The sequence below is a fragment of the Neoarius graeffei genome, chromosome 14 (assembly GCF_027579695.1).
Source record: "Neoarius graeffei isolate fNeoGra1 chromosome 14, fNeoGra1.pri, whole genome shotgun sequence".
Taxonomy (NCBI): Eukaryota; Metazoa; Chordata; class Actinopteri; order Siluriformes; family Ariidae; genus Neoarius; species Neoarius graeffei.
Window position 1 is genome coordinate 8,398,378 of NC_083582.1, and position 26,604 is coordinate 8,424,981.

The 26,604-nt window shown below is 44.0% G+C and overlaps 1 protein-coding gene across 1 annotated transcript in view; it reads right to left on the reverse strand.

Moving 5' to 3' along the window:
• Positions 1-9,905, reverse strand: part of LOC132897930 (G-protein coupled receptor 26-like) — a 45,367-nt gene extending 35,462 nt beyond the window's left edge. The window contains exons 1-2 of the mRNA XM_060939222.1: positions 9,235-9,905; positions 4,402-4,515 (exon numbers count right to left, since the gene is read on the reverse strand). Of these exons, the coding sequence (XP_060795205.1) occupies positions 4,402-4,515; positions 9,235-9,905 (785 nt within the window). The remainder of the gene's footprint in view (positions 1-4,401; positions 4,516-9,234) is intronic.
• Positions 9,906-26,604: the final 16,699 nt, after the last annotated feature.

A 26,604-nucleotide genomic window follows, 5' to 3' on the forward strand; every position in this document is an offset into this window, starting at 1 on the left:
CAGACAGACAGATAGATAGATAGATAGATAGATAGATAGATAGATAGATAGATAGATAGATATTATGGAGACAGATAGATAGATAGATAGATAGATAGATAGATAGATAGATAGATAGATAGATAGATAGATAGATAGATAGATAGATAGATATTATGGAGACAGATAGATAGATAGATAGATAGATAGATAGATAGATAGATAGATAGATAGATAGATAGATATTATGGAGACAGACAGACAGACAGACATACAGACAGATAGATAGATAGATAGATAGATAGATAGATAGATAGATAGATAGAATGGAGACAGACAGACAGACAGATAGATAGATAGATAGATAGATAGATAGATAGATAGATAGATAGATAGATAGATATTATGGAGACAGACAGACAGACAGACAGACAGACAGACAGATAGATAGATAGATAGATAGATAGATAGATAGATAGATAGATAGATAGATAGATAGATAGATAGGAAACTGTAAATATATGTGGGGTGAAGTGTAGTGTGTAGATGAAGGGTGTCAGGGAAAATCAGTGAGCTTCAAATTGCACACAGTGAAAATGCAGAAGCGGCATCAGATCCTCTGTCACAAGGTCAGCCAATGGTGTGTGTGGGTATGGGTGGGTGTGTGTGTGTGTGTAAGCATTTCATTGTACAGGGCCACTGAGACTCAAGCTATATGAAGCAGTAAAATACCTCTGAAAAACACTTCCATGTTACCTTGTGGCTCCTCAGTCCCACTCTTACTTAAATATACTGAGACTTTTTTCATGCACAGATTAATCCTGACACTGATTCCATTCAGGATTAATGGGTCTTCTCCATTAAGAACCCACTGTTGTGCCTAGTGAGGTATGGAGATCCTGACACCTCTCTGGCACGAGCTGATCATCACTAACACAATATTCCAGAATGTTCAATATGTACAATATTATGTTATCATGTCCTCTTCTACCACCCTAATCATAAATACACTATTCACCCATGTAGGGCACATGTTCAGGTGTCAGGGCTGATAATCCTCATTTGAGACAGAATTAAATCCCAGTCTGAGGCTACACTAGATTTTTTTTGTGTGTGTGTGTGTGTGTGTGTCACTGTAACATTTCATTTGTTTGCCTTCATCTCCAACATCCTAGAAAAGGTTGAAGCTCATAGCTGAGCTCATTCTAGCATCGGGATCACGTGTGAAATCTGTCTGTTGGGTTAGGCTCCTGCTGTTTTCTGCAGTTCTCTACTCAGCCAATCCCTTGACAGCAGTGCAATGTATCAAATCACACAGATACAAATCAAGAGCTTCAGTTAATGTTCACAATGTTCAAACGCCAGAATGGGAAAAACTGTGATCTCAATGTGTGACTTTCTTTCACTGTGGCGTGGGTGTTGGTTTGAGCCAGATGAGTATGAGGTTTGAGTATTTCAGAAACTGCTGATCTCCTGGGGTTTTCCACACACAACAGTCTCTAGAGTTTACACAGACAAAATGGTGCGAAAAAAAAACAGATTGAGTGAGTGAGCGACAGTTCTGTGGGTGGAAACAAACGCCTTGTTGATAAGAAAGGGTCAGAGGAAAATAGCCAGATTGGTTCTAGCTTTTTTGCCAGGAAGGATATAGTAACTCATATAATCACTCTTTACAAGCATGGTGAGCAGAAAAGCATCTCAGCATGCAACAGAAAAATAGAAGACCACACTGGGTTCCACTCCTGCAGCCAAGAACAGGAATCTTAGAATTAAGAACAGGTTCCTATTAAAGTGGCCGGTGAGTGTGTATAGTTATATAGCAGAGAATCAGGAACTGGTCATTCTAGTGCTGTGTCTCAATTCGTGTACGTCCATTAGCGCACTTCCATGTAGTACACTGTGTATGTACTTACTTGTCTCCCCGCTCTACCCTATATAGTGTGTTCTGGGAAGAAGTGGTCTTTATTTTTCAGGTATAGCACCAATAGTCATGTGGTGTCATATGCAGGATTCATTGTACTTGTCCAGTTGCAAATCGTGCAGTAGGTGTAGATCTGACACTGTCAGCTTCGACACAACACTTAAATGATATTCAAGCGTTAAAGGATGAACATCTAAAAAATGAGTTCCTTTCACCTCCATTAAACTGCATTCACATTAAAATAGTTCACATGGACGAGAACCGAGACTCCTAACACTTGATGGAGCACGGATCACTTACTCTATTTGTGCACCTGAGCACAGGTGGAAAATTCACATCCATCAAAAAAGACTGAAATAAAGATAAAGTTTGATTTGCGCTCATCAAAATACAACAAGTGTAAAAGTGTCCTGAAGCTAAAATTAAAAATATAGCCACAAGCGGCGGCGGCGGCACGGTGGTGTAGTGGTTAGCGCTGTCGCCTCACAGCAAGAAGGTCCGGGTTCGAGCCCTGTGGCCGGCGAGGGCCTTTCTGTGCAGAGTTTGCATGTTCTCCCCGTGTCCGCGTGGGTTTCCTCCGGGTGCTCCGGTTTCCCCCACAGTCCAAAGACATGCAGGTTAGGTTAACTGGTGACTCTAAATTGACCGTAGGTGTGAATGTGAGTGTGAATGGTTGTCTGTGTCTATGTGTCAGCCCTGTGATGACCTGGCGACTTGTCCAGGGTGTACCCCGCCTTTCACCCGTAGTCAGCTGGGATAGGCTCCAGCTTGCCTGCGACCCTGTAGAACAGGATAAAGCGGCTAGAGATAATGAGATGAGATGAGCCACAAGCGGCGATGAAGGGCCCTCGCACCTCCGGTTCCGTGATCCATCACACACGGTCATCATACCATGCACACGCACCTTAGATGTGCAACAAAAGCCTGGGTATCTGATGTATGCACCACCAGTGATGAGTTTTTAGGCACACATTTCCTGTTTGCGTAGTGTAATAAATTTACTCTTTTGCCTTTTCAACATCTTGCAAGATATCGCAAATCCTTTCGCAATTCAACTGGCTAATACAATGGGCATTGCAATTTTGTTCGTCTTGGGGCACCCCACCCACCTACCAATTTTGAGATGGAGAGGTGAAACTATATACTGGGCAAAAGTCTCAATGACATGTCGGGTCGCTATGGAGTCCCCCAGACACACCCGGGGCCAAGCCTCTATCCTTGAATAGCAGTTGGCCAGGACTGATGTGTGTACCAAATTTAATGAGTTTGAGTTTTTTGGCAAGCCCTGCGATGACCTGGCGACTTGTCCAGGGTGTACCCCGCCTCTCACCCATAGTCAGCTGGGATAGGGTCCAGCTTGCCTGCGACCCTGTAGAACAGGATAAGTGGCTACAGATAATGGATGGATGGATGGATGGATGGATGGATGGATGGGGTTTTTCGGCAATGGAGTCATTACTGTCCAGGTCCAAATGGTGGCGCTTTACCAAAGGGTCACTTTAGGCATGTGTATACCATCAGAACCATCATATCCTATAACCTTTGAAGTTTGAGCCATATCAGGCAATGCATGGTGAATTTATGACACACTTCCTGTTTGCGTGGCGTTACGTACAAATTTATTGTTTTGCCATTTCAACATCTTACAAGATATTGCAAATCCCTTTGCAATTCAAAGTCAGCGACAACCTGACATCATGTCTACCAAATCTGGCATGAATCCAACAAAGTGCCCAGGAAGAGAACATCAAAAGGTAACACGTGTCAAAACGCACAAAACCAAAAATAACTCACTTCCTGTTGAGTATGGCTAATACAGTGTATATTACAAGTTTGTTTGTCATGGGGCACCCGACACACCTACCGAATTTGACATGGATAGGTAAAACTATATACCGGGCAAAGTCTCAATGACATGTGGGGGCGCTATGGAGTCCCCCAGACACACCTGGGGCCAAGCCTCTATTCCTGTGTAGTGGTGGCCAGGGCTGCTGTGTGTACCAAATTTCATGAGTTTGCACCCATGGGAATCATCTCAAAAATGGCCAAATCTTAAAGAAAAAGAAGAAGAAGAAGAAGAGAATCCTTAGGAAAACAATAGAGCCTTGCACCTCTGGTGTTCAGGCCCTCACTAAGCGTCAGTGGAAATCAAAATCAATACTGCAGTTCCTCTGACTGATCACCTTTATCCTGCAAGGAAACGTTTCTATCCTGATGGGTGTGGTCTCTTCCAGGATGACTCCGCCCTCCCTATACTTTATATAGTTATGCCTTCTTTTATAAGGGTTCTAGTGTGGAATTCCAGAGAAGACACATGTTTTAATGTTTTAATGACGTGACATCACTCAGTGCCCCAAAACCCCAAAAATACAGTCATATTTCGTGGTTGTGTATAACATGTATAAATATCTAAGACTATAACCAGTGCTTCAATAAGTTTTGGATATATTTCATTTTCAGATTTTGTGAACCATGTGTGTGTGTGTGTTTTGGGCTCTCACCTTGTAATCACATAAGGTGCAAAGCAAAGCACAAAAGTGCCAATGAATGTGCTGATCTTCCTGGCTGCTCGCTGCCGCCGCCTCCTCTGTTCCTCCAGACATCGCTGTCGAACGCTGCAACATCAGACGTGTGTTACTGAGTGTGTGTGCATGATTCATACATTCCCCAGAATTTAAAAAGCATATATGTGCTTGTTACAGTACATTATTTAGCAGACACTCTTATCCAGAGTGATGTACAACATACCCAAAGCAGCCTGAGGGGCAGATGGGGATTCAGTACCTTGCTCAAGGGCACTTCAGCCATACTTGCTGGTCCAGGGAATCAACCCAGTGACCTTTTGGTCCCCAAGCTGCTTCACTAACCATTAGGCTCTGGCTTCCCACAATATCTTGCTAACAGTAGATGTTAGAGAGATACTAACTCAAGGCATTAATTTATTCTGATTATTTGAGTTTTACTTGAGGCTCTTACTTAAAATAAATTAGAATAATTTAAAATTCTCTGATACTAACCAGGTTAAATAAATAAGGAGTAGAAGATACCAGGTTATAGTATGTAAGTCTGTTGTACATCATTGCACTAATGAACAAACAATGCAAATGTACTGGTAACTCTTCCTCCAAGCTACAAATCTGTGAAAATATCACGAGGAGGAACTACCACAAATCTGACAAACGTTGGACTCAAACTCCTTCCTGTGCCAGGACCTGGTCTTCCCAGGCAGTCTCCCAACCCGGTACTAACCAGGCCCTTAAGACACGTTGGGCGGCACCAATCTTCACTTCTATAGCCCTCGGACTCTCACCTAGGGTTACAGTGGGGGTCTAGTCCTCTGGTAACCATAAGAATTTGACTCCCCACTTGCATCTGTATTGCAGTGTGCCTTGTCAGACAGCAGTAGGTACCATTTTTATGACGGTCTTCAGTATGACCTGACAACGAATAGAACTTGCAATCTCCCGATTGAGAGATGGACACACTAACCACTAGGCCAACTCACAGTGTTTAAATTTAACAGTGTGCTTAAATGAGAGTCAAGTATTTGTGAACACATAAAGATTGTTATGAGTGTGGAAGGGGGCGGCACGGTGGTGTAGTGGTTAGCGCTGTCGCCTCACAGCAAGAAGGTCCTGGGTTCGAGCCCCGGGGCCGGCGAGGGCCTTTCTGTGTGGAGTTTGCATGTTCTCCCCATGTCCGCGTGGGTTTCCTCCGGGTGCTCCGGTTTCCCCCACAATCCAAAGACATGCAGGTTAGGTTAACTGGTGACTCTAAATTGACCATGAGTGTGAATGGTTGTCTGTGTCTATGTGTCAGCCCTGTGATGACCTGGCGACTTGTCTAGGGTGTACCCCGCCTTTCGCCCGTAGTCAGCTGGGATAGGCTCCAGCTTGCCTGCGACCCTGTAGAAGGATAAAGCGGCTAGAGATAATGAGATGAGATGAGTGTGGAAGGGAGAAGTGAGTGAGCAGAGAAGCTGTTCCACATGTGAGCACTTCACTCCAGCGAGCACTGAGACACTCAGGAGTCCTTTGGTGACAAGGCTCAATACACATCACCTTCCTGCATTTTTAATGCCCACGCTCGCTCAGTGATACAGCTCTGTCCTCTCAGATCAGGTTCTCGATTATAGATACTGTTTAAACACAATAATAACTCAGCATGACCTAACGACACGACAGCAACCAACACGAAGACCTTGACTGATTCATACTAAGTTACTCACTTCAGTATTGACAAAAACCAAGCTCGTACTCGTGTGAAATAAACCATCTCGATGCGCCCTCACTCTTCGGTGAAACTACAGCATCTGCAAACGTTTCAGACATTGTCTTCGTGCACTTTTTACATTACATTTGTGGCTCTTGAGCCAGGTCATGACAATTACATTAATGGCATCTAGCAGATGCTGTTATCCAGAGCAATGTACAACATACCCAGAGCAGCCTGGGGAGCAATTGGGGGTTAGATGCCTTGCTCAAGGGCACTTCACCCATTCTGGCTGGTCCAGGGAATCAAACTGGCAACATTTTGGTCCCAAAGCTGCTTCTCTATCCATTAGGCCATGGCTTCGCCACTTCGATGCCACTTTTGCCGCATGAAATAAATAATAGATGTTTTCGACTCCAGCAACCTCTAGGCAAAAATGTTGTTAAGGTAAAAAGCAGTGCAGTCCCTCAAGCAGTATGTGTTATAAGTGAAACACATGCTGCCCTCTCTCACTCTCACTGCTGGCTGATAAACCACAACCCTTTTAAACTCATTATACATGATTACTAAGATCCATTGCTGTTTTGCTCAGTAAGGAAATGAGGCTTGTTTATGATAATTATGCAGCTGGAACGAATCTGTTTTCATACACTTCATCAGTTTATTGATATTAAAACATTTTACTTTGTACAGTGCAAACCTTCCAGAAAAAGTCACCCAAGTGTCATGTGTAGGCCTGACATGTATTTATTGGAGTGTAATTTAATATATTACCGTGAGTTGGCCTAGTGGTTAGCGTGTCTGCCTCTTGATCAGGAGATCACGAGTTCTACTCACAGTTGGGTTATACCAAAGACCATCATAAAAATGGTACCATCTGGCAAGGCACGCTACAATACAGATGCGAGTGGGAAGTCAAACTCTTGTGGTTACCAGAAGACTAGCCCCCCACTGTAACCCTAGCTGTATAGGTGAAAGGCTGAGGGCTATGGAAATGGAGATTGGCACCGCCCTGTGCGCCTCAAGGGCCTGGTTAGTATTGGGACAGGAGACTGCCTGGGTAGACCAGGTTCTGGTGTGAGAGGGACTTTGACGTGACTGCCATCCGGCAAGGCATGCTGCAATACAGATGCGAGTGGGGAGTCAAACTCTTGCGGTTACCAGAGGACTAGTCCCCCACTGTAACCCTAGCTGTACAGGCAAGAGGCCAAGGGCTATGGAAACGGATACTGGTGCTGCCCTATGCGCCTCAAAGGCCTGGTTAGTACTGGGACAGGAGACTGCCTGGGTAGACCAGGTTCTGGTGGGGGAAGGACTTATGACTTAATTTAATGTGTTAGTGTAAAACCTAATCAAGGAACTGATCATGTTTTGAAAGAGACCATGTGAAAGATGGGACAGTTTAGTCCCCTTTCTCTGACAGTGTGCTGAAATTACAAATGAACCAAGACCTTCTCAAGGCTTCTTTGGATGGTTAATGGTTCTACAACCCCGATTCCAAAAAAGTTGGGACAAAGTACAAATTGTAAATAAAAACGGAATGCAATAATTTACAAATCTCAAAAACTGATATTGTATTCACAATAGAACATAGACAACATATCAAATGTCAAAAGTGAGACATTTTGAAATTTCATGCCAAATATTGGCTCATTTGAAATTTCATGACAGCAACACATCTCAAAAAAGTTGGGACAGGGCCAATAAGAGGCTGGAAAAGTTAAAGGTACAAAAAAGGAACAGCTGGAGGACCAAATTGCAACTCATTAGGTCAATTGGCAATAGGTCATTAACATGACTGGGTATAAAAAGAGCATCTTGGAGTGGCAGCGGCTCTCAGAAGTAAAGATGGGAAGAGGATCACCAATCCCCCTAATTCTGCACCGACAAATAGTGGAGCAATATCAGAAAGGAGTTCGACAGTGTAAAATTGCAAAGAGTTTGAACATATCATCATCTACAGTGCATAATATCATCAAAAGATTCAGAGAATCTGGAAGAATTTCTGTGCATAAGGGTCAAGGCTGGAAAACCATACTGGGTGCCCGTGATCTTCGGGCACTTAGACGGCACTGCATCACATACAGGCATGCTTCTGTATTGGAAATCACAAAATGGGCTCAGGAATATTTCCAGAGAACATTATCTGTGAACACAATTCACCGTGCCATCCGCCGTTGCCAGCTAAAACTCTATAGTTTAAAGAAGAAGCCGTATCTAAACACGATCCAGAAGCGCAGACGTCTTCTCTGGGCCAAGGCTCATTTAAAATGGACTGTGGCAAAGTGGAAAACTGTTCTGTGGTCAGACGAATCAAAATTTGAAGTTATTTATGGAAATCAGGGACGCCGTGTCATTCGGACTAAAGAGGAGAAGGACGACCCAAGTTGTTATCAGCGCTCAGTTCAGAAGCCTGCATCTCTGATGGTATGGGGCTGCATTAGTGTGTGTGGCATGGGCAGCTTACACATCTGGAAAGACACCATCAATGCTGAAAGGTATATCCAGGTTCTAGAGCAACATATGCTCCCATCCAGACAACGTCTCTTTCAGGGAAGACCTTGCATTTTCCAACATGACAATGCCAAACCACATACTGCATCAATTACAGCATCATGGCTGCATAGAAGAAGGGTCCGGGTACTGAACTGGCCAGCCTGCAGTCCAGATCTTTCACCCATAGAAAACATTTGGTGCATCATAAAACGGAAGGTTCGACAAAAAAGACCCAAGACAGTTGAGCAACTAGAATCCTACATTAGACAAGAATGGGTTAACATTCCTATCCCTAAACTTGAGCAACTTGTCTCCTCAGTCCCCAGACGTTTACAGACTGTTGTAAAGAGAAAAGGGGATGTCTCACAGTGGTAAACATGGCCTTGTCCCAACTTTTTTGAGATGTGTTGTTGTCATGAAATTTAAAATCACCTAATTTTTCTCTTTAAATGATACATTTTCTCAGTTTAAACATTTGATATGTCATCTATGTTCTATTCTGAATAAAATATGGAATTTTGAAACTTCCACATCATTGCATTCCGTTTTTATTTACAATTTGTACTTTGTCCCAACTTTTTTGGAATCGGGGTTGTAGTTTGCAGTGATATGCACGTGTCTCTTACCTGGGATGAATGTCCACGAGGAGCACAAGCGTCTGCATGGTGATCACGTCAATTCGCTTGCAGTGGAAGCGTGCGACTCGGAGCACTTTGAGGTAGGCGACGCACAGCACCACGAGCGACAGGAGAAAAGTGAGCGCATGGAAGGCCACTGTGAACGCAGCAAACGGCACGCTGGAGGCGGCGGTGGTGGTAGTATGCAGCGTGCATGATGCGTAGAGGCCATGGTAGCCGAGCCAGGAGAGGCATGCTGCAGCCGCTGCAAAGCTCGCTGAGTGCACCCACGCGTAGGCCAGCGCGAGCCCGGCGTCACGGTGACGCATCCTGGAGCGGTAGCTGAGCGGGAAGACCACCGCCATCCAGCCGTCCACGCTGAGCGCGGCCACAGTGAGCATGGCATTGGCACTCAGGAAGGTCTCAAGGAAAGCGGCCGTGCGACACAACCCGTCGCCTCCTGGCTGCACGTGGCCTGCGAGTGCGAGCACTGTGAGAGGCATGTTGGTGACGGTGAGCAGCAGGTTGCACGTGGCCAGGTTGAGCGTGAAAAGGCTGGCCGCGCGCTTCCTGATCTCAGGGCTGCACGCGAAACAGATCAGCACGAGCGCGTTGGACAGCAGCGAGACTATGAGGACAGCGAGCACTGCGATGCACGCGAGCACGTCTGCCAGGTGCATGGCGCTGCTCAGAAGTCAGTGCAGAAGGGTCTGCTGCTTTTTATGACGAAATGGCATGATGGCATGTTTTATCAGGCACGAGACTGTTCGCTGCAGAATGGCATCACACACGGTGGCATTACACTGTCCGTTTCACAGCAGGATGGCATCACACTGTTCATCGCAAAGTGGCCTCACAGTGTTCACTGCAGGTGGCGTTACACATTGTTACAGCATGGCATCACACCGTTGTTTAGAGAATGGTATCACTGTTCATTACAGAGTGGCATCACACTGTTCAATACAGAATGGCATGCTACTTTTCACTGCCCCATGGCATCACACCAGATGGCATCACGCTGTTTACTGCAGAGTGGCATCTCACTTTTCATAGTGCAGTGGCATCACACTGTTCATCAGAAAACAACTTTCAGTCCAGACTGGCATCATGCAGGATGACATCACGCTGTTCCCTGTAACATGGCATCATCTCAGTGGCAGCACGCTGTTCTTCACAGGGTGGCATCACGCTGGTCACTACGTTTCTCGCAGCTCCCCAGTGCTTTGAGGATTTAGATTACAGGAAGTCATGACGCTGGCTTCAGGATGCAGCTTCATCCACGCGCGTGCATCTGAGGAGCATCTTCCCTTCTCTCTTCCTCTCCATCAACTTATCCATCATTAAGAGTTCCACACTTTATGGGTCTTGGGCTTAAATAATGCTCCTTTTGTTTTTAAACGATTCCCGGTATAACCCCCCAGTGCACGCGCTCTTCCTTCACGTGAATCTACACGCCGGTGCACTTTTCTTTGATCTCCCAGTTACCTCCGACATTCCAGTGATGCGCGTGCTGGATATTTCTGGAGCAAAAGATTCACAAATGTCGCTCATAAACCAGTTTAGGGATCCGCATCCTGTCGGTGCGTCTGTTCTGAAGATGAATAATTACCGTTTGTTTGTTTTTTTCCTCACGTGCGTGTGCGTTGTTTCGGTGCTCGCGTGCGGAGGAGACGATGCGCGAGCGCATAGAGCGCACTGATGCACGCGCTCATGCCCTCCCGTTAGTGATGATGGGAGAATCAGAAAAGAATCGGTTCTTTTTTTCTTTTTGAACGACTCTTTGAGAAGAATCAATCGTGTTCATCTTCAGCGAATCCTAAGTTGTTGTTATTATTATTATTATTATTATTATTATTATGACACATGGATTTATTTATTTATTTAAAATTATCTATCACATTACTAACACCAAGGTGGCTTTTGCAAAGTATTGTAACATGAAAAACACACACACACACACACAATTTTTTTAAAATAAAACGTTTAAGGAGTAGAAGAATAATGTACGAACAGTTATACTGTATATATAAGTTATAATAATATGCAGCCTAATAAATAAAACCATCCATAATAAATAAATTTATGGGGGGAAAAATTCACACGCGAAAATAAAAGAATCATGTCGAAAGAATCATATACTGTATGCGAATCGCTGAATCATGTGTGAAAGGAATCACACGGCAAAGTAAATGAATCACATGCATTTTTTTTTTTAAATAAATAAATCTTATCTCATTATCTGCAGCCGCTTTATCCTGTACAGCAGGGGTGGGCAATTATTTTTTCCATGGGGCCACATGAGAAACAGAAAATTTTGTGGAGGGCCGGACCAAAAGGCTGAACTAAATTCTGCATAATATTAATTGTATTTCTTTATATGAAGCAATAAATAACATTGTTTTTAAAAACTGCTAAGTTTTTGGAAAAAACGAGTTTGCCTTACAAAAAATGTCATTTATTCAATCAAATTTCCCAAAACAATGGTTAACAAAAGCGTTTGTACCATTTTTTTTCAGTCACAATAAAGACATCACAATACTGTCTTTCTACTCCAAATATCAAGCAAGCTACATCATATTATAATAATGATGCCCACATTTGTAGTCTAATCACCTCATTTGGTGCTTTTCGCCGGAGATCGGCTCCAGCGCCTGCTGGTGACGTCACACGATGTGATTGGCTGGACCGTTTGAAGGATGACGTATAAGTTTGTGGTTGGTCTGGACAAATTACGGAAGTAGTTATCGCGGGATTAGGTTTCGTTAGCCTGGGAAATCCCATGCTCATCTCATTATCTCTAGCCGCTTTATCCTTCTACAGGGTCGCAGGCAAGCTGGAGCCTATCCCAGCTGACTACGGGCGAAAGGCGGGGTACACCCTGGACAAGTCGCCAGGTCATCACAGGGCTGACACATAGACACAGACAACCATTCACACTCACATTCACACCTACGCTCAATTTAGAGTCACCAGTTAACCTAACCTGCATGTCTTTGGACTGTGGGGGAAACCGGAGCACCCGGAGGAAACCCACGCGGACACGGGGAGAACATGCAAACTCCACACAGAAAGGCCCTCGCCGGTGCCGGGGCTCGAACCCAGGACCTTCTTGCTGTGAGGCGACAGCGCTAACCACTACACCACCGTGCCGCCCCGAAATCCCATGCTGCTTTGCACAATCGTTCCGATCTGAAAAGACATATTTCACTTGTGATATGGTCTGGTGTTAACCAGACTAAGGTTTCATGGGATTTCATGTCATTTTCATGTCGCGCGCATTGCGTTTTTGTTGAACACAACTTCAAAATAAAAACAATGCACATTCAGTCCATGCATGAGGTCAAATTAGAAAATCTGTTTATTTTGTAATTTCTCATTAACCTTACGCGGGCCGGTCAGAATGAACCAAAGGGCCGGATGCGGCCCGCGGGCCGGAAAATGCCCAGGTCTGCTGTACAGGGTCGCAGGAGCCTATCCCAGCTGACTACGGGCGAGAGGCGGGGTACACCCTGGACAAGTCGCCAGGTCATCACAGGGCCGACACATAGACACAGACAACCATTCACACTCACATTCACACCTACGGTCAATTTAGAGTCACCAGTTAACCTAATCTGCATGTCTTTGGACTGTGGGGGAAACCGGTGCACCCGGAGGAAACCCACGCGGACACGGGGAGAACATGCAAACTCCGCACAGAAAGGCCCTCGCCGGCCACGGGGCTTGAACCCAGACTTTCTTGCTGTGAGGCGACAGCGCTAACCACTACACCACCGTGCTGCCGTCACAAAACATAACATGAAAATAAATTACAGGTAATAATATCCCTGTACCTCTTATCCGTTGTGGTTCAGCTGAGAGGCGGGCTTCAACCTGGGCGGGAATCTATCACAGGGCTACACAGGGACAAACAACCATCACATTCACACTCACACCTATGGGTGATTTCGAGTAACCAGTTGATATTAATGCACATGTCTTTGGACTGGAGGAAACCGGGGAACCCAGAGGAAGCCCAAACAGGCATGAGGAGGAAACCATATAAACTCCACACACAAAAAGACCTCAACTGAAAAGCAGGTTCGAACCTGGAACCTTCTTGCTGAGAGAGGTATAATCCTTTCTAGAGACTGTATGATGCATGGTTATTTCTTGAAACATCTCATGGTTCAAAGTTCAAGAGCTTTATTGTCATCCACACACAAGCACACAGTGCAGTGAAAAACGTTCTCTGAGGCAGACAGGCAGTGAAAGGAGCTGAACTGATTTAAAACGGCTTCTTCACATTTATAGCTAAACGAAAATAACTAGCAGTGGGACTGTTGTTGAATTTACTCCAGCGGTCCCCTGCCAGGACAACTTGGCTCTGCTCTGTGAGAAAGAGACACTCGACATCACAAAAACATGAGGGCAGGGCACACAAACAAGACCAGCTTCACAATCCCAGCATCCACACAGCCCAATCATTCCACACCACACATACAAACACAGACGCTATGATTTATATTTTCATGTTGCACATACACTCCCTGGCCACTTTAATAGGAACTTGTTCTTGATTCTTGGTTATTGATCCTCATCTTAGGTGGCACGGTGGTGTAGTGGTGTCGCCTCACAGCAAGAAGGTCCAGGTTCGAGCCCCATGGCTGGCGAGGGCCTTTCTGTGCGGAGTTTCCATGTTCTCCCCATGTCTGCGTGGGGGTGCTCCAGTTTCCCCCACAGTCCAAAGACATGCAGGTTAGGTTAACTGGTGACTCTAAATTGACCGTGAATGGTTGTCTATGTGCCAGCCCTGTGATAACCTGGTGACTTGTCCAGGGTGTACCCCGCCTTTTGCCCATAGTCAGCTGGGATAGGCTCCAGCTTGCCTGCGACCCTGTAGAACAGGATAAAGCAGCTAGAGATAATGAGATGATATTCATCTTCAGACCCTTCAGTTTCATCAGACATCATTTTTTCTTTATTTATCAGCCATCATTAGCGCCCACTGTTTTTCTCTTCATTGAGTAGAAAAGCTAGCTAGCTTATAAAGTAAAACAAGCATGTAACCTGCATTAGCTACCTAGATCTTTCCAATGACGACAGAGCTGTGTGTGAAAACCCCAGGAGATGCAAGCTAACCATCTTCCAATTAGAAAAAGGTTTCATTACAATGATTTAGTTTCATCATGCATCATTTCTTTGCTTTGTTTATTATTAGCTATCATTAGCACCCGCTGTTTTTCTATTCACTGAGGAACAACGCTCACTGAATAGAAGACAGCGAGAAAGACAGAGAGAGAGAGAGAAAGACAGAGAGAGACAGACAGACAGAGAGAAAGATAGAGAAAGAGAGCAAGCAAGAGAGAGAGCAACAGAGAGAAAGCAACAGAGAAAGAGAGCGAAAGAGAGACAGAGAGAGCGACAGAGAGCAAGAGCAACAGAGAGAGAGAGAGAGCAACACAAAGTGAGAGAGCGACAGAGAGAGAGATTAAGCATGACAGAGAGAGAGAGCAAAAGAGAGAGAGCGACAGAGAGGGAGAGAGAGAGAGAGCAACAGAGTGAAAGAGAGGCAGAGAGAGACAGAGACAGAGTGAAAGAGAGAGCGACAGAGAGGGAGAGAGAGACAGAGAGAGAGCAACAGAGAGGGAGCGAGAGAGAGACAGAGACAGCTTATAAAGTAAAACTAGCATGTAACCCGCATTAGCTACCGAGATCTTTCCAATGACATCAGTCAGAGTCTCTCCAAACAATAATGTGACAAACGTGGAAAAGTAGCAGCTTAGTTACACCATCTTGACATGAAATTTGTTGATAAAGCCCAAAACTGCTAGCTAACTATCTTCCAATTCGAAATGGTTTCATTTGAGTGATCTAGGTACGATGAGACCTTGTAAACAAAGTCTAACTAGCTCGTAACCTACGATGCAGGTATGAGCTAGTTAGACTTTGTTTACAAGGTTAGATACGTAACAGATTCCTAACAGCCGTCAATATTTCAGGACACATTCGCAGGCAAGCTAATGAACTAGTTAAGGATAATGAAACTAAAAGGTAAACGGGATCATTTTTTTAGTTTGGTACAGTATGTTACACTCCAGTGGAAAATATGCGAGGGATAAAACACTGCTATTAACTACTTATTAACCTCACTTGCGGGGTCTTTACGGGAAAATATCAGACTGAGGTCTCGACAGTACAGACCAGAGCCTAGGCTTGCTCCGTATTGTCAAGAGCTCGGTCTGATATTTTCCCGTAAAGACCTCGCAAGCGGGGTTCATAAGTAGTTTAGTATCTGGCTTTTTTTATTTTATTTTTAAGATTAAAATAGAGGGCGGCACGGTGGTGTAGTGGTTAGCACTGTCGCCTCACAGCAAGAAGGTCCGCATTCGAGCCCCGTGGCTGGCGAGGGCCTTTCTGTGTGGAGTTTGCATGTTCTCCCCGTGTCCGCGTGGGTTTCCTCCGGGTGCTCCGGTTTCCCCCACAGTCCAAAGACATGCAGGTTAGGTTAACTGGTGACTCTAAATTGGCCGTAGGTGTGAATGTGAGTGTGAATGGTTGTCTGTGTCTATGTGTCAGCCCTGTGATGACCTGGCGACTTGTCCAGGGTGTACCCCGCCTTTCACCCGTAGTCAGCTGGGATAGGCTCCAGCTTGCCTGTGACCCTGTAGAACAGGATAAAGCGGCTACAGATAATGAGATGAGATGAGATTAAAATAGACGGCCATTATAATGAGGCGTGACACTTTTTCATTGCTCATTTCTTGAATAACTCTGTGACTCTTCTTTGTCTTTTGGCCATTTTTGATTTCCAATTCATCTTTTTTTTGTTGTTGTTTTGTTTTTATTTTTCACACCATTGAAAGCCGGCACCCTGGATAGAAAGTCCGTAATCGCCCATGGGCATTAAGGGAAAATATTTCCAGCCAAGGAACCAATCAGAGCACACAATTTTACTGAAAGTACCTCGTGCCATATGATCAAGGAAAATAATCAACGGTGCGTGGTGTAACGCAAGCTGACGTGAAGTGTTTATGTATTTTCCTCAAACAGGATGTTCTGAAGTGTTTTATTCTGGTTACACCACAGCAACTAGAAATAATTGTTAATTAAAGAATTGTTATATTGGACTTTTGGTGGGGGGGGTTTGTCAGTTTATAGTTACGTTTTTTTTTAAATAAATAAATAAACCCTCACCATATCAATGATTACACATATTTTTATTAGCGGTTACTATAGAAACAATAACCCTACTAGTAGTTGTACTACTCTCAGAGCTGCTGTTTTAACCTTCTGACCAATCAGGATCAAGAATTCAGCAGCATTTTATGACTGGCACTAAAACGCACATCTCTGACGTGCCAGAGACGGTATGTAAGATGAGATAAGTAAGCGCTGAGCCGCACGGGTGGGCTTGGGAATTTTTTTCTTCCGTAGTCTTCCAGTATGTGGTGTACAAACAGTACCAGTGACCCTCTATGTATGAGCGAGCGTCCCAGTTAGTCCATACATTACTAAAATGGCCTCGAGTGCATGCCAGAGTGACTCATGGGACTCAGATTTTCCCACAGCCCAAGATAACCGGGTCAACCAGCTGTAGCCTTTCCCATAATTCCCTCTCGCTTCCCAGCATGCACTTATCAGGGTGAGGACAGACAGCCTGGTATGGCAGCTAATACACTCAGTACTGAAATTCTTCAACAACCTGAGAGAGAGAGAAAGAGAGAGTGTGTGAGAGAGAGAGAGAGAGAGAGAGAGAGAGAGAGAGAGAGAGACAGAGAGTGAGCGATAGAGAAAGAGAGAGAGCGCGAGGGAGAGGGAGACAGACAGAGAGAGAGACAGACAGACAGAGAAAGAGAGAGAGCAAGAGAGAGAGACAGCATGTGATTGATAGAGAAGAGAGACATAGAATGAGAGAAAGAGGGAGACAGATGGGGAGACAGACAGACAGACAGACAGAGTGAGCAATAGAGAAAGAGAGACAGAGAGTGAGGGGGAGACAGATACAGAGAGAGAGAGAGACAGAGAGTGAGCGATAAAGAGAGTGACAGAGAGAGAAAAAATGACAGAAAGAATGACAGAGAGAGAGAACAAGAGAGAGACAGAAAGAGAGAATATGACAGAGAGAATGACAGAGAGAATGACAAAGAGCAACAGAGAGAGAGAGAGACTTCCCTTTTCCTCCTTATTAAGGATGAATAATAAATACCATCTTGAGATTATCTTGTGACAGAGAGAGAGAGAGAGAGCGAGAGAGACAGGGAGAGAGACAGAAAGTGAGCAATAGAAAGAGACACAGAGAGAGAGACAGACAGAGATAGAGAGGGAGAGGGAGACAGACAGAGAGCGAGACAGAGAGTGAGTGATAGAGAAACAGAGAGAGAGCAAGAGAGAGAGAGAGACAGAGTGTGATTGATAGAGAGAGACAGAGAGTGAGAGAGAGGGAGACAGAGAGAGACAAACAGAGAGAGAGACAAAGTGAGCGAGAGAGAGTGAGTGATAGAGTGACAGAGAGAGAGAAAGAATGACAGAGAGAGCAACAGAGAGAAAGAGACAGACAGAGAGAGACAGACTTTCCTCTGCCTCCTTATTAAGGATGAATAATAAATACCATTTTGAGATTATCTTGTGACACAGAGAGAGAGACAGAGAGAGAGAGAGAGGGAGAGAGAGAGAGACAGACAGAGAGACAGACAGACAGAGAGAGAGAGAGAGACTGAAAGTGAGCAATAGACAGAGAGAGAGACAGGCAGAGAGAGAGACAGAGTGTGAGTGATAGAGAAAGAGAGACAGAGAGAGAGAGTGACAGAGAGAGAGAAAGAGAGGGAGCTCCGGTTTCCCCCACAGTCCAAAGACATGCAGGTTAGGTTAACTGGTGACTCTAAATTGAGCGTAGGTGTGAATGTGAGTGTGAATGGTTGTCTGTGTCTATGTGTCAGCCCTGTGATGACCTGGCGACTTGTCCAGGGTGTACCCCGCCTTTCGCCCGTAGTCAGCTGGGATAGGCTCCAGCTTTCTTGCGACCCTGTACAGGATAAGCGGCTACAGATAATGGATGGATGGATGGTATATTAATGTGTTCACTCTAATCATCTAATCATTATAGTTTCTATAGTAACAGCTCATTCACAGGGACTTTTCCGTTGGACCCTCCGGTTTACGTTTACTGACATTTCGTGAGCATTAATGGAAGGAGTTTCCATTGTCAGAGCTTTATGTCAGTCAGAGGTAAAGCTGTAACTTTTCCAACATCTTCAGGACCGACGATGTAAACGGGTGCTTTAGCAGAAGTAAGAACAGGAACTAACCTGTTTTACAGACGTTCCACGACATTAAAATGTTCCCGTAAATGGATAACAATCAACACTACACTTACAATCTATGGCAAGTTACTGAGGTATAAGAGGAATAAAACACTTCTGGATGGATATGCTGTATATGTAGGAAAATAATCAACGTCAGGATGGTAAAAGGAACTCCGCTTCATGACACCATTGAAGCGTTGTGTTGTTTCCTCAAACAACACAACACAGAGTTTTATTCCTGACAGAATGTAGAATCAGTGTTGTATAGAAGAGCATAAGTTCTGTATGAGATATTACTGTGTAGGATGCAGATGAGGATTAAGCGAGAGTGTTTCCCACATTAATCATCATCACCGTGATCATTGCTCATCCTCATGAGCTCCTGGTGATTAATAATCATCTCCTCATGAATTAATAATAAACCTCGACAGCACCACGCAACAGATCAGAGCATCACCGTGATGAAAGAAATCTGTGTGCAAGAAAGTCTCAAAGGTTACGGTTTTTCCAACAAGAAGTTTTTTATGCTCCGATCAGTTTCCGATGATGATGATGATGATGATGATGATAATCTTGAACCAGTTGCACCAGCAGACTTTGTGGTCAGTCAGGGTGTAAATCTGATCCTACAGTGTTTTACAAAAGTATTCATCCCCCTTGGTGGTTGTCCTGTTTTGTCTTCATCCCCCAAAGTCAATACTTTGTAGAGCCACCTTTTACTACAATTACAGCTGCAAGTCTCTTGGGGTATGTCTCTATTAGCTTAGCACATCTAGCCACTGGGATTTTTGCCCATTCCTCAAGGCAAAACTGCTCCAATTCCTTCAAGTTAGATGGGTTGTGTTGGTGTACAGCAATCTTCAAGTTATGCCACAGATTTTCAGTTGGATTGAGGTCTGGGCTTTGACTAGACCATTCCAAGACATTTAAATGTTTCCCTTTAAACCACTCCAGTGTAGCTTTCACAGTATGTTTAGGGCCATTGTCCTGCTGAACCTTTGTCCCAGTCTCAAACTTCTGGCTGACTCAAACAGGTTTTCCTCCAGAATTACCCTGTATTTAGTGCCATCCATCTTTCCTTCAGTCGTGACCAGCTTTCCTGTCCCTGCAGATGAAAACCATCCCCACAGCATGATGCTGCCACCACCATGCTTCACTGGAGGAATGGTGTTCTCAGGGTGTTGGGTTTGCATCACACATGGCGTTTCCCATGATGGACATAAAGATCAATTTTAGTCTCATTTGACCAGAGAATCTTCTTCTATGTGTTTGGGGAGTCTGCCACATGCTGTTGGGCAAACTGTAAATGTGTTTTCTTAAGCAATGGCTTTTTTCTGGCCACTCTTCCATAATGCCCCACTCTGTGGAGTGTGCAGTTTAAAGTGGTCCTATGGACAGATACTCCCATCTCCATTGTGGATCGTTGCAGCTCCTTCAGTGTTACCTTTGGTGTCTTTCTTGCATCTCTGATTAATTCCCTCCTTGCCTGGTCTGTGAGTTTTGGTGGGCGGGGCCTTCTCTTGTCAGGTTTGTAGTGGTGTCATATTCTTTCCATTTTGTTATAATGGATTTAATGGCGCTCACTAGGATATTCAAAGTTTGGGATATTTTTTATAACCCAACCCTGATCTATACTTCTCCACAACTTTGTCTCTGACCTGTTTAGAAGCTCCTTGGTTTTCATGTTGCTTGTTTAGTAGTGTTGCAGAGTCAGGGTCCTTCCAGAACAGGTTGATTTATCCAGACATCTGACAGAGCATGTGACACTTTGATTGCACACAGGTGGATCTTAATCAACTAATTGAAATCTGTGGCATAACTTGAAGATTGCTGTACACCAACACAACCCATCTAGCTTGAAGGAGTTGGAGCAGTTTTGCCTTGAGGAATGGGCAAAAACCCCAGTGGCTAGATGTGCTAAGCTAATAGAAACATACCCCAAGAGACTTGCAGCTGTAATTGTGGTAAAAGGTGGCTCTACAAAGTATTGACTTGGGAATTAATACCTATGCACATTCCAGATTTCTGTTTTTTTCATGTTAATTGTTGTTTGTGTCACAATAAAAAACAAGTTGCACCTTTAAAGTGGTAGGCATATTGTGTAACTCAAATGGTGTTAACCCTCCAAACATACATTTTAATTCCAGCTTGTAATGCGACAAAACAGGAAAAACACCAAGGGGGATGAATAGTTTTGCAAGACACTGTGTATATTCTATTGTTTTGTAAATATTTGAGTGCTTTTTTTTTTCCTGGCCAACACATTAGCCCCAGTAATTGCGGATGCACTGGAGTGTTTTGCCCAGTTAGTTTCTTTTTGGTTAATGCTCTGGGATATGGATACAGAAGTCTTGCCAGATGCCAAGGCAGAGAAACAAATCAAACTGTGATTTCATCAGCTCAGTAAACATTCAGTCCGTTTACATGCACATCCAAATTGAGCTACTGTCGGTAATCGACCTAAGGGTCCCAACAGGGGTGCCAGAGAAATCCAATCCTACATGCACACAAGGAAATCGAGCTATTGTGTGAGGTACATTGTGCACCCGAGCCACAGGTAGCGCTACACGCCCCATCGTGTTGGTACACTTCCGGTTGTCGTCATGAAGAAGAGCTATTCAAGTGTATAAACAAAGTTATCAGTTCCGTGTTCACAAGAAGAACGACGACAAGGACAGCAACATCGATATATATATATACATATATACACACACACAGTGGTGCTTGAAAGTTTGTGAACCCTTTAGAATTTTCTATATTTCTGCATAAATATGACCTAAAACGTCATCAGATTTTCACACAAGTCCTAAAAGTAGATAAAGAGAACCCAGTTAAACAAATGAGACAAAAATATTATACTTGGTCATTTATTTATTGAGGAAAATGATCCAATATTACATATCTGTGAGTGGCAAAAGTATGTGAACCTCTAGGATTAGCAGTTAATTTGAAGGTGAAATTAGAGTCAGGTGTTTTCAATCAATGGGATGACAATCAGGTGTGAGTGGGCACCCTCTTTTATGTAAGGAACAGGAATCTATCAAAGTCTGATCTTCACAACACGTTTGTGGAAGTGTATCATGGCACGAACAAAGGAGATTTCTGAGGACCTCAGAAAAAGTGTTGTTGATGCTCATCAGGCTGGAAAAGGTTACAAAACCATCTCTAAAGAGTTTGGACTCCACCAATCCACAGTCAGACAGATTGTGTACAAATGGAGAAAATTCAAGACCATTGTTACCCTCCCCAGGAGTGGTCGACCAACAAAGATCACTCCAAGAGCAAGGTGTGTAATCATCGGCGAGGTCACAAAGGACCCCAGGGTAACTTCTATGCAACTGAAGGCCTCTCTCACATTGGCTAGTGTTAATGTTCATGAGTCCACCATCAGGAGAACACTGAACAACAATGGTGTGCATGGCAGGGTTGCAAGGAGAAAGCCACTGCTCTCCAAACAGAACATTGCTGCACGTTTGCAGTTTGCTAAAGATCACGTGGACAAGCCAGAAGGCTATTGGAAAATGTTTTGTGGACGGATGAGACCAAAATAGAATTTTTGGTTTAAATGAGAAGCGTTATGTTTGGAGAAAGGAAAACACTGCATTCCAGCATAAGAACCTTATCCCATCTGTGAAACATGGTGGTGGTAGTATCATGGTTTGGGCCTGTTTTGCTGCATCTGGGCCAGGACAGCTTGCCATCATTGATGGAACAATGAATTCTGAATTATACCAGCGAATTCTAAAGGAAAATGTCAGGACATCTGTCCATGAACTGAGTCTCAAGATAAGCTGGGTCATGCAGCAAGACAACAATCCTAAGCACACAGGTCGTTCTACCAAAGAATGGTTAAAGAAGAATAAAGTAAATGTTTTGGAATGGCCAAGTCAAAGTCCTGACCTTAATCCAATCGAAATGTTGTGGAAGGACCTGAAGCGAGCAGTTGATGTGAGGAAACCCACCAATATCCCAGAGTTGAAGCTGTTCTGTACGGAGGAACGGGCTAAAATTCCTCCAAGCCGGTGTGCAGGACTGATCAACAGTTACTGGAAATGTTTAGTTGCAGTTATTGCTGCACAAGGGGGTCACACCAGATACTGAAAGCAAATGTTCACATACTTTTGCCACTCACAGATATGTAATATTGGATCATTTTCCTCAATAAATAAATGACCAAGTATAATATTTTTGTCTCATTTGTTTAACTGGGTTCTCTTTATCTACTTTTAAGACTTGTGTGAAAATCTGATGACGTTTTAGGTCATATTTATGCAGAAATATAGAAAATTCTAAAGGGTACACAAACTTTCAAGCACCACTGTGTGTATATATATATATATATATATATATATATATATATATATATATATATATATATATATTCAACTCCTTAAGCTGAATGAGCATGAACTCTATCTCCTCATTGCTCCAGAAGTGCACGTTTCTACTACTGTTGTCATGCCGACCGAGGCTGTTGTGTTTCCCGCTTGTGGTCTCATCACTCGTCACTTCCGGAAGGGGCAGTGCTGAAGTAAGTAGCTCGACTACGTAGCTCGATAGGGTTTACATGCACTAAGTAGCTCAGCTACAATCGCATAATCTAGGTCGCGTAGCTCGATTACGAGAAATCCAGTTCGGTTCGATTTCAGCTGAGCTAAGGTGTTTCCATGGCATTTAGAACTTCGATTTCAGTCGAGCTATGGCAGAAATTCGATTTTCTCTATGTGCATGTAAACGCACTGATTGATTTCGGCAATCATCTTCTCCAAAGGTCATCTTCTGCTCCATTCATTTTCCGTCCAACATGGCAGCGTAAACAAATGTCACATGGTTTGATGATGCATGTGTATAGTCTCTATAGTCCCTCAGGAGACTCTTAATCTCTTGATATATCTTTATAAGCACTACCATTAAGCAGACCAGATCAAGTGTCCTTTCACTTTTCCATTGCTGAAAATAAATAATAATGAGGTTATCAGTGTGAGTGTCGATCCAGATGGAATTAAGTTAAAAAAAAAACACGATGTAATTTGATGTGTAATTTACTCAGGTGAGAAGAAAAACAGTGACAAGGCTGATCCGGATGTCAATAAAAATCACAGAGGAGAACCCCCAGATGATGGAATTACTCCAGTGCACCATGTGAATCTAATCCTCTCTGAAAAGGGATCGTGGCACAGTTAATTTTCTGGCGGGACACAAATGTGTAAACTCAGCATAGCTTTTATTACAGGCTATTGTCGTAATCCACGACAAGAACACAGGCTTCAACAGAGAAGATCCATCATCAATGTCAAATCAAAAACCGCTGAAACAATGGCGGAAACAAATAAAGAAGGTTCAGAAATCCTCGGCACAAAAATACATGGAAAGACTTCATGACGTTAGAAAGCTACAGCAGCGTACGCAGAGCAGAGATACCAACATACACGATTTGGGCGTAGCAGCTATGGATTTGAAGTACAATTACAGTGCTACCCGTAGACCTGAAAATAATACGTTTTTCAACTGGTTTTGCCCATGTATCGATCAAATCAACGTATTTTCGGCGTTTGGACTGTTCACGTGTCATTATTTGCACTGCTTCTCGGCTGTGATTGGCCGAGAGGTGACCTGATTCATGCTCTTGGCCAATCACAGTGCGTGTTAAATTCAGTGCTCGGAAATGCGCAATAGTGATGCATAGTTGTCTTCCTGGAAGCAAACGGTCTTCATTGGTCATGTTCCAGAACTGAAACTTTCGAGTTCTCTCACAAACTAGTGTCAGGTGTGAAGTGAAGACGGATCATGGATTGTGAATGATGGAGTCTCTGCCTAAAAAAAGGAGGTTGTGTGAACAGCAATTTCTAGCTGAATATGCAGCCAAGTAGCCGTGTATTGTACAGTTGAAACCGGACAATCACCATGCCTACTGTACTCTGTGTAAGTGCGATTTCAGCATGGGGGGAGGAGCGATGTGTACCGCCACACGAAAACCACCAAACACAATCCCTACAAATCAGCTGTCGAGACAACAAATTATCTCAGTAATTTCAACATGCTCAGTTTAATTAAATGTTGTATGGATGGGCATCTTTCAGTATTGACTTTATTACGTCCAATATTAGACTGGTGCACAGTTCAGGAAGTAAATACAGTATTAATTTCACTGTTGGGGCGGCACGTTGGTGTAGTGGTTAGCGCTGTCGCCTCACAGCAAGAAGGTCCGGGTTTGAGCCCCGTGGCCGGCGAGGGCCTTTCTGTGCGGAGTTTGCATGTTCTCCCCGTGTCCGCGTGGGTTTCCTCCGGGTGCTCCGGTTTCCCCCACAGTCCAAAGACATGCAGGTTAGGTTAACTAAATTGACCGTAGGTGTGAATGTGAGTGTGAATGGTTGTCTGTGTCTATGTGTCAGCCCTGTGATGACCTGGCGACTTGTCCAGGGTGTACCCCGCCTTTCGCCCGTAGTCAGCTGGGATAGGCTCCAGCTCGCCTGCGACCCTGTAGAACAGGATAAAGCAGCTAGAGATGATGAGATGAGATGAATTTCACTGTTATTGAAAGATAAATCTTTTGTCTTTTACCCTGGCTTTTGTTGCCGATCATGATGAAACTACTGAAACACTGTATTCCTGTACAAGTTCAGTTATCTGAACCACTTTCATCTGAACATCCTCTTAGCCAAACTTTTTCCCCAGAGAGTTTGGATAATTGACCTTACACTGTACAGTAAACATTGCATTTATTTTCTTCAGAAAGTAGCTCAAAATGGTCTGGATTGCATTTCTGAGCTTCCCTGAAATTTGGCCGCCGAGGCCCCCAGACCCTCGGCCTAATAAGAAGCCTTGTTTTGCTCAGACATGCTACTCTTTCATTTGTCAAGGTTGGCATCTCTGACAGAGAAACGACTCACAACTGAATCACAACAAAAACACAATTAGCGAAGACCAGAACAAAGGCTTATGGAAAACACGAGGGGAAAAAAAACTAACTTCGTATGCTTTTCAGCCAGTTGAAGTGGTTTGGAGGAAAGTATACAAGGAAACAGTTCTTCCACCTCTAGATGGGCAACAACTGCAGAAATGTGGTTCCAGCCAGCGCCGAAGAAAATCTGAATAAAACTGAAACACCAGTGCAGTCATGACCTGGAATATAGATTTGCTCTTGTTGTCACTGTCTGTCTGTATCTGTATGCCAGCTCCAGATTTTGACATTGATTGGCACGTCAGGTCCTTAATGTGGTCCAAGGGAAGGAAAGTCGTGACTCAAGGACTGCTACCTAACATCAGGAGGAACTCTGAGCACTGAGAAGCTCAGAGTTTGCAGCTCATTTCTCACCAGCAATGAAATTTTCAGTTTAAAATAATATGTTGTAACTGCTATGATGGAATATCTAATGGTATGGGATACAACATTGTGAAGCAGAAGATGAAATAAAACAACAACAAGATATTAGGAGATGAAGGTTGTGAGAATCTAAGAGAGAGAGAGAGAGAGAGAGGAACAACAAGGATAAGATTTTTTTTCCTGAGAGAGAAAAAAAAACGAGGAAGAGGGAAGGTCTTGCCTCCTGTCTTCCCCACACTTTGCCCCTGTGCTGCATATGCATCCCCAAAGTGTGGGCGGGAGTGGGCAGGTGTGTGTGTGTGTGTATGTGTGTGTAGGCAGACATAAGAATGGTTGTTAGGGGCAACGTGAATGTGGAGCGGCAGAGCGACCTCCTATCTTAGTAGAAAAGCAGAGACGGAATTATCATCCGCCCCCGCAATGCACCGTATCCAGCCTGGTAATTATAACATCACTGCAGCGTCACCGTGCCGAAGGGAACAGGAGCTCGACGTGATGGGGATTAAACACCGAGGTGGTTTATTCAGGCTTCCCCATGAGTCATCGCTTCACGCCGTAACCACAGAGTCAGTTAAAATTAACTCTTTCAGACTTATGTCGAAATGTTGGGTCAGAACTTATAGTAGTTCTTGTCCTACTTAAAGGTAAAGAGAAGAAAAAGCAAATAAAATGGAGCACCAACATCCAGCCAATCAGGAAGAAGAGCTGGATCTACTCGCCAAATGAATTCAGAAAGCCCCGTCCACAGAACTAACATCCATGTGTCAAATT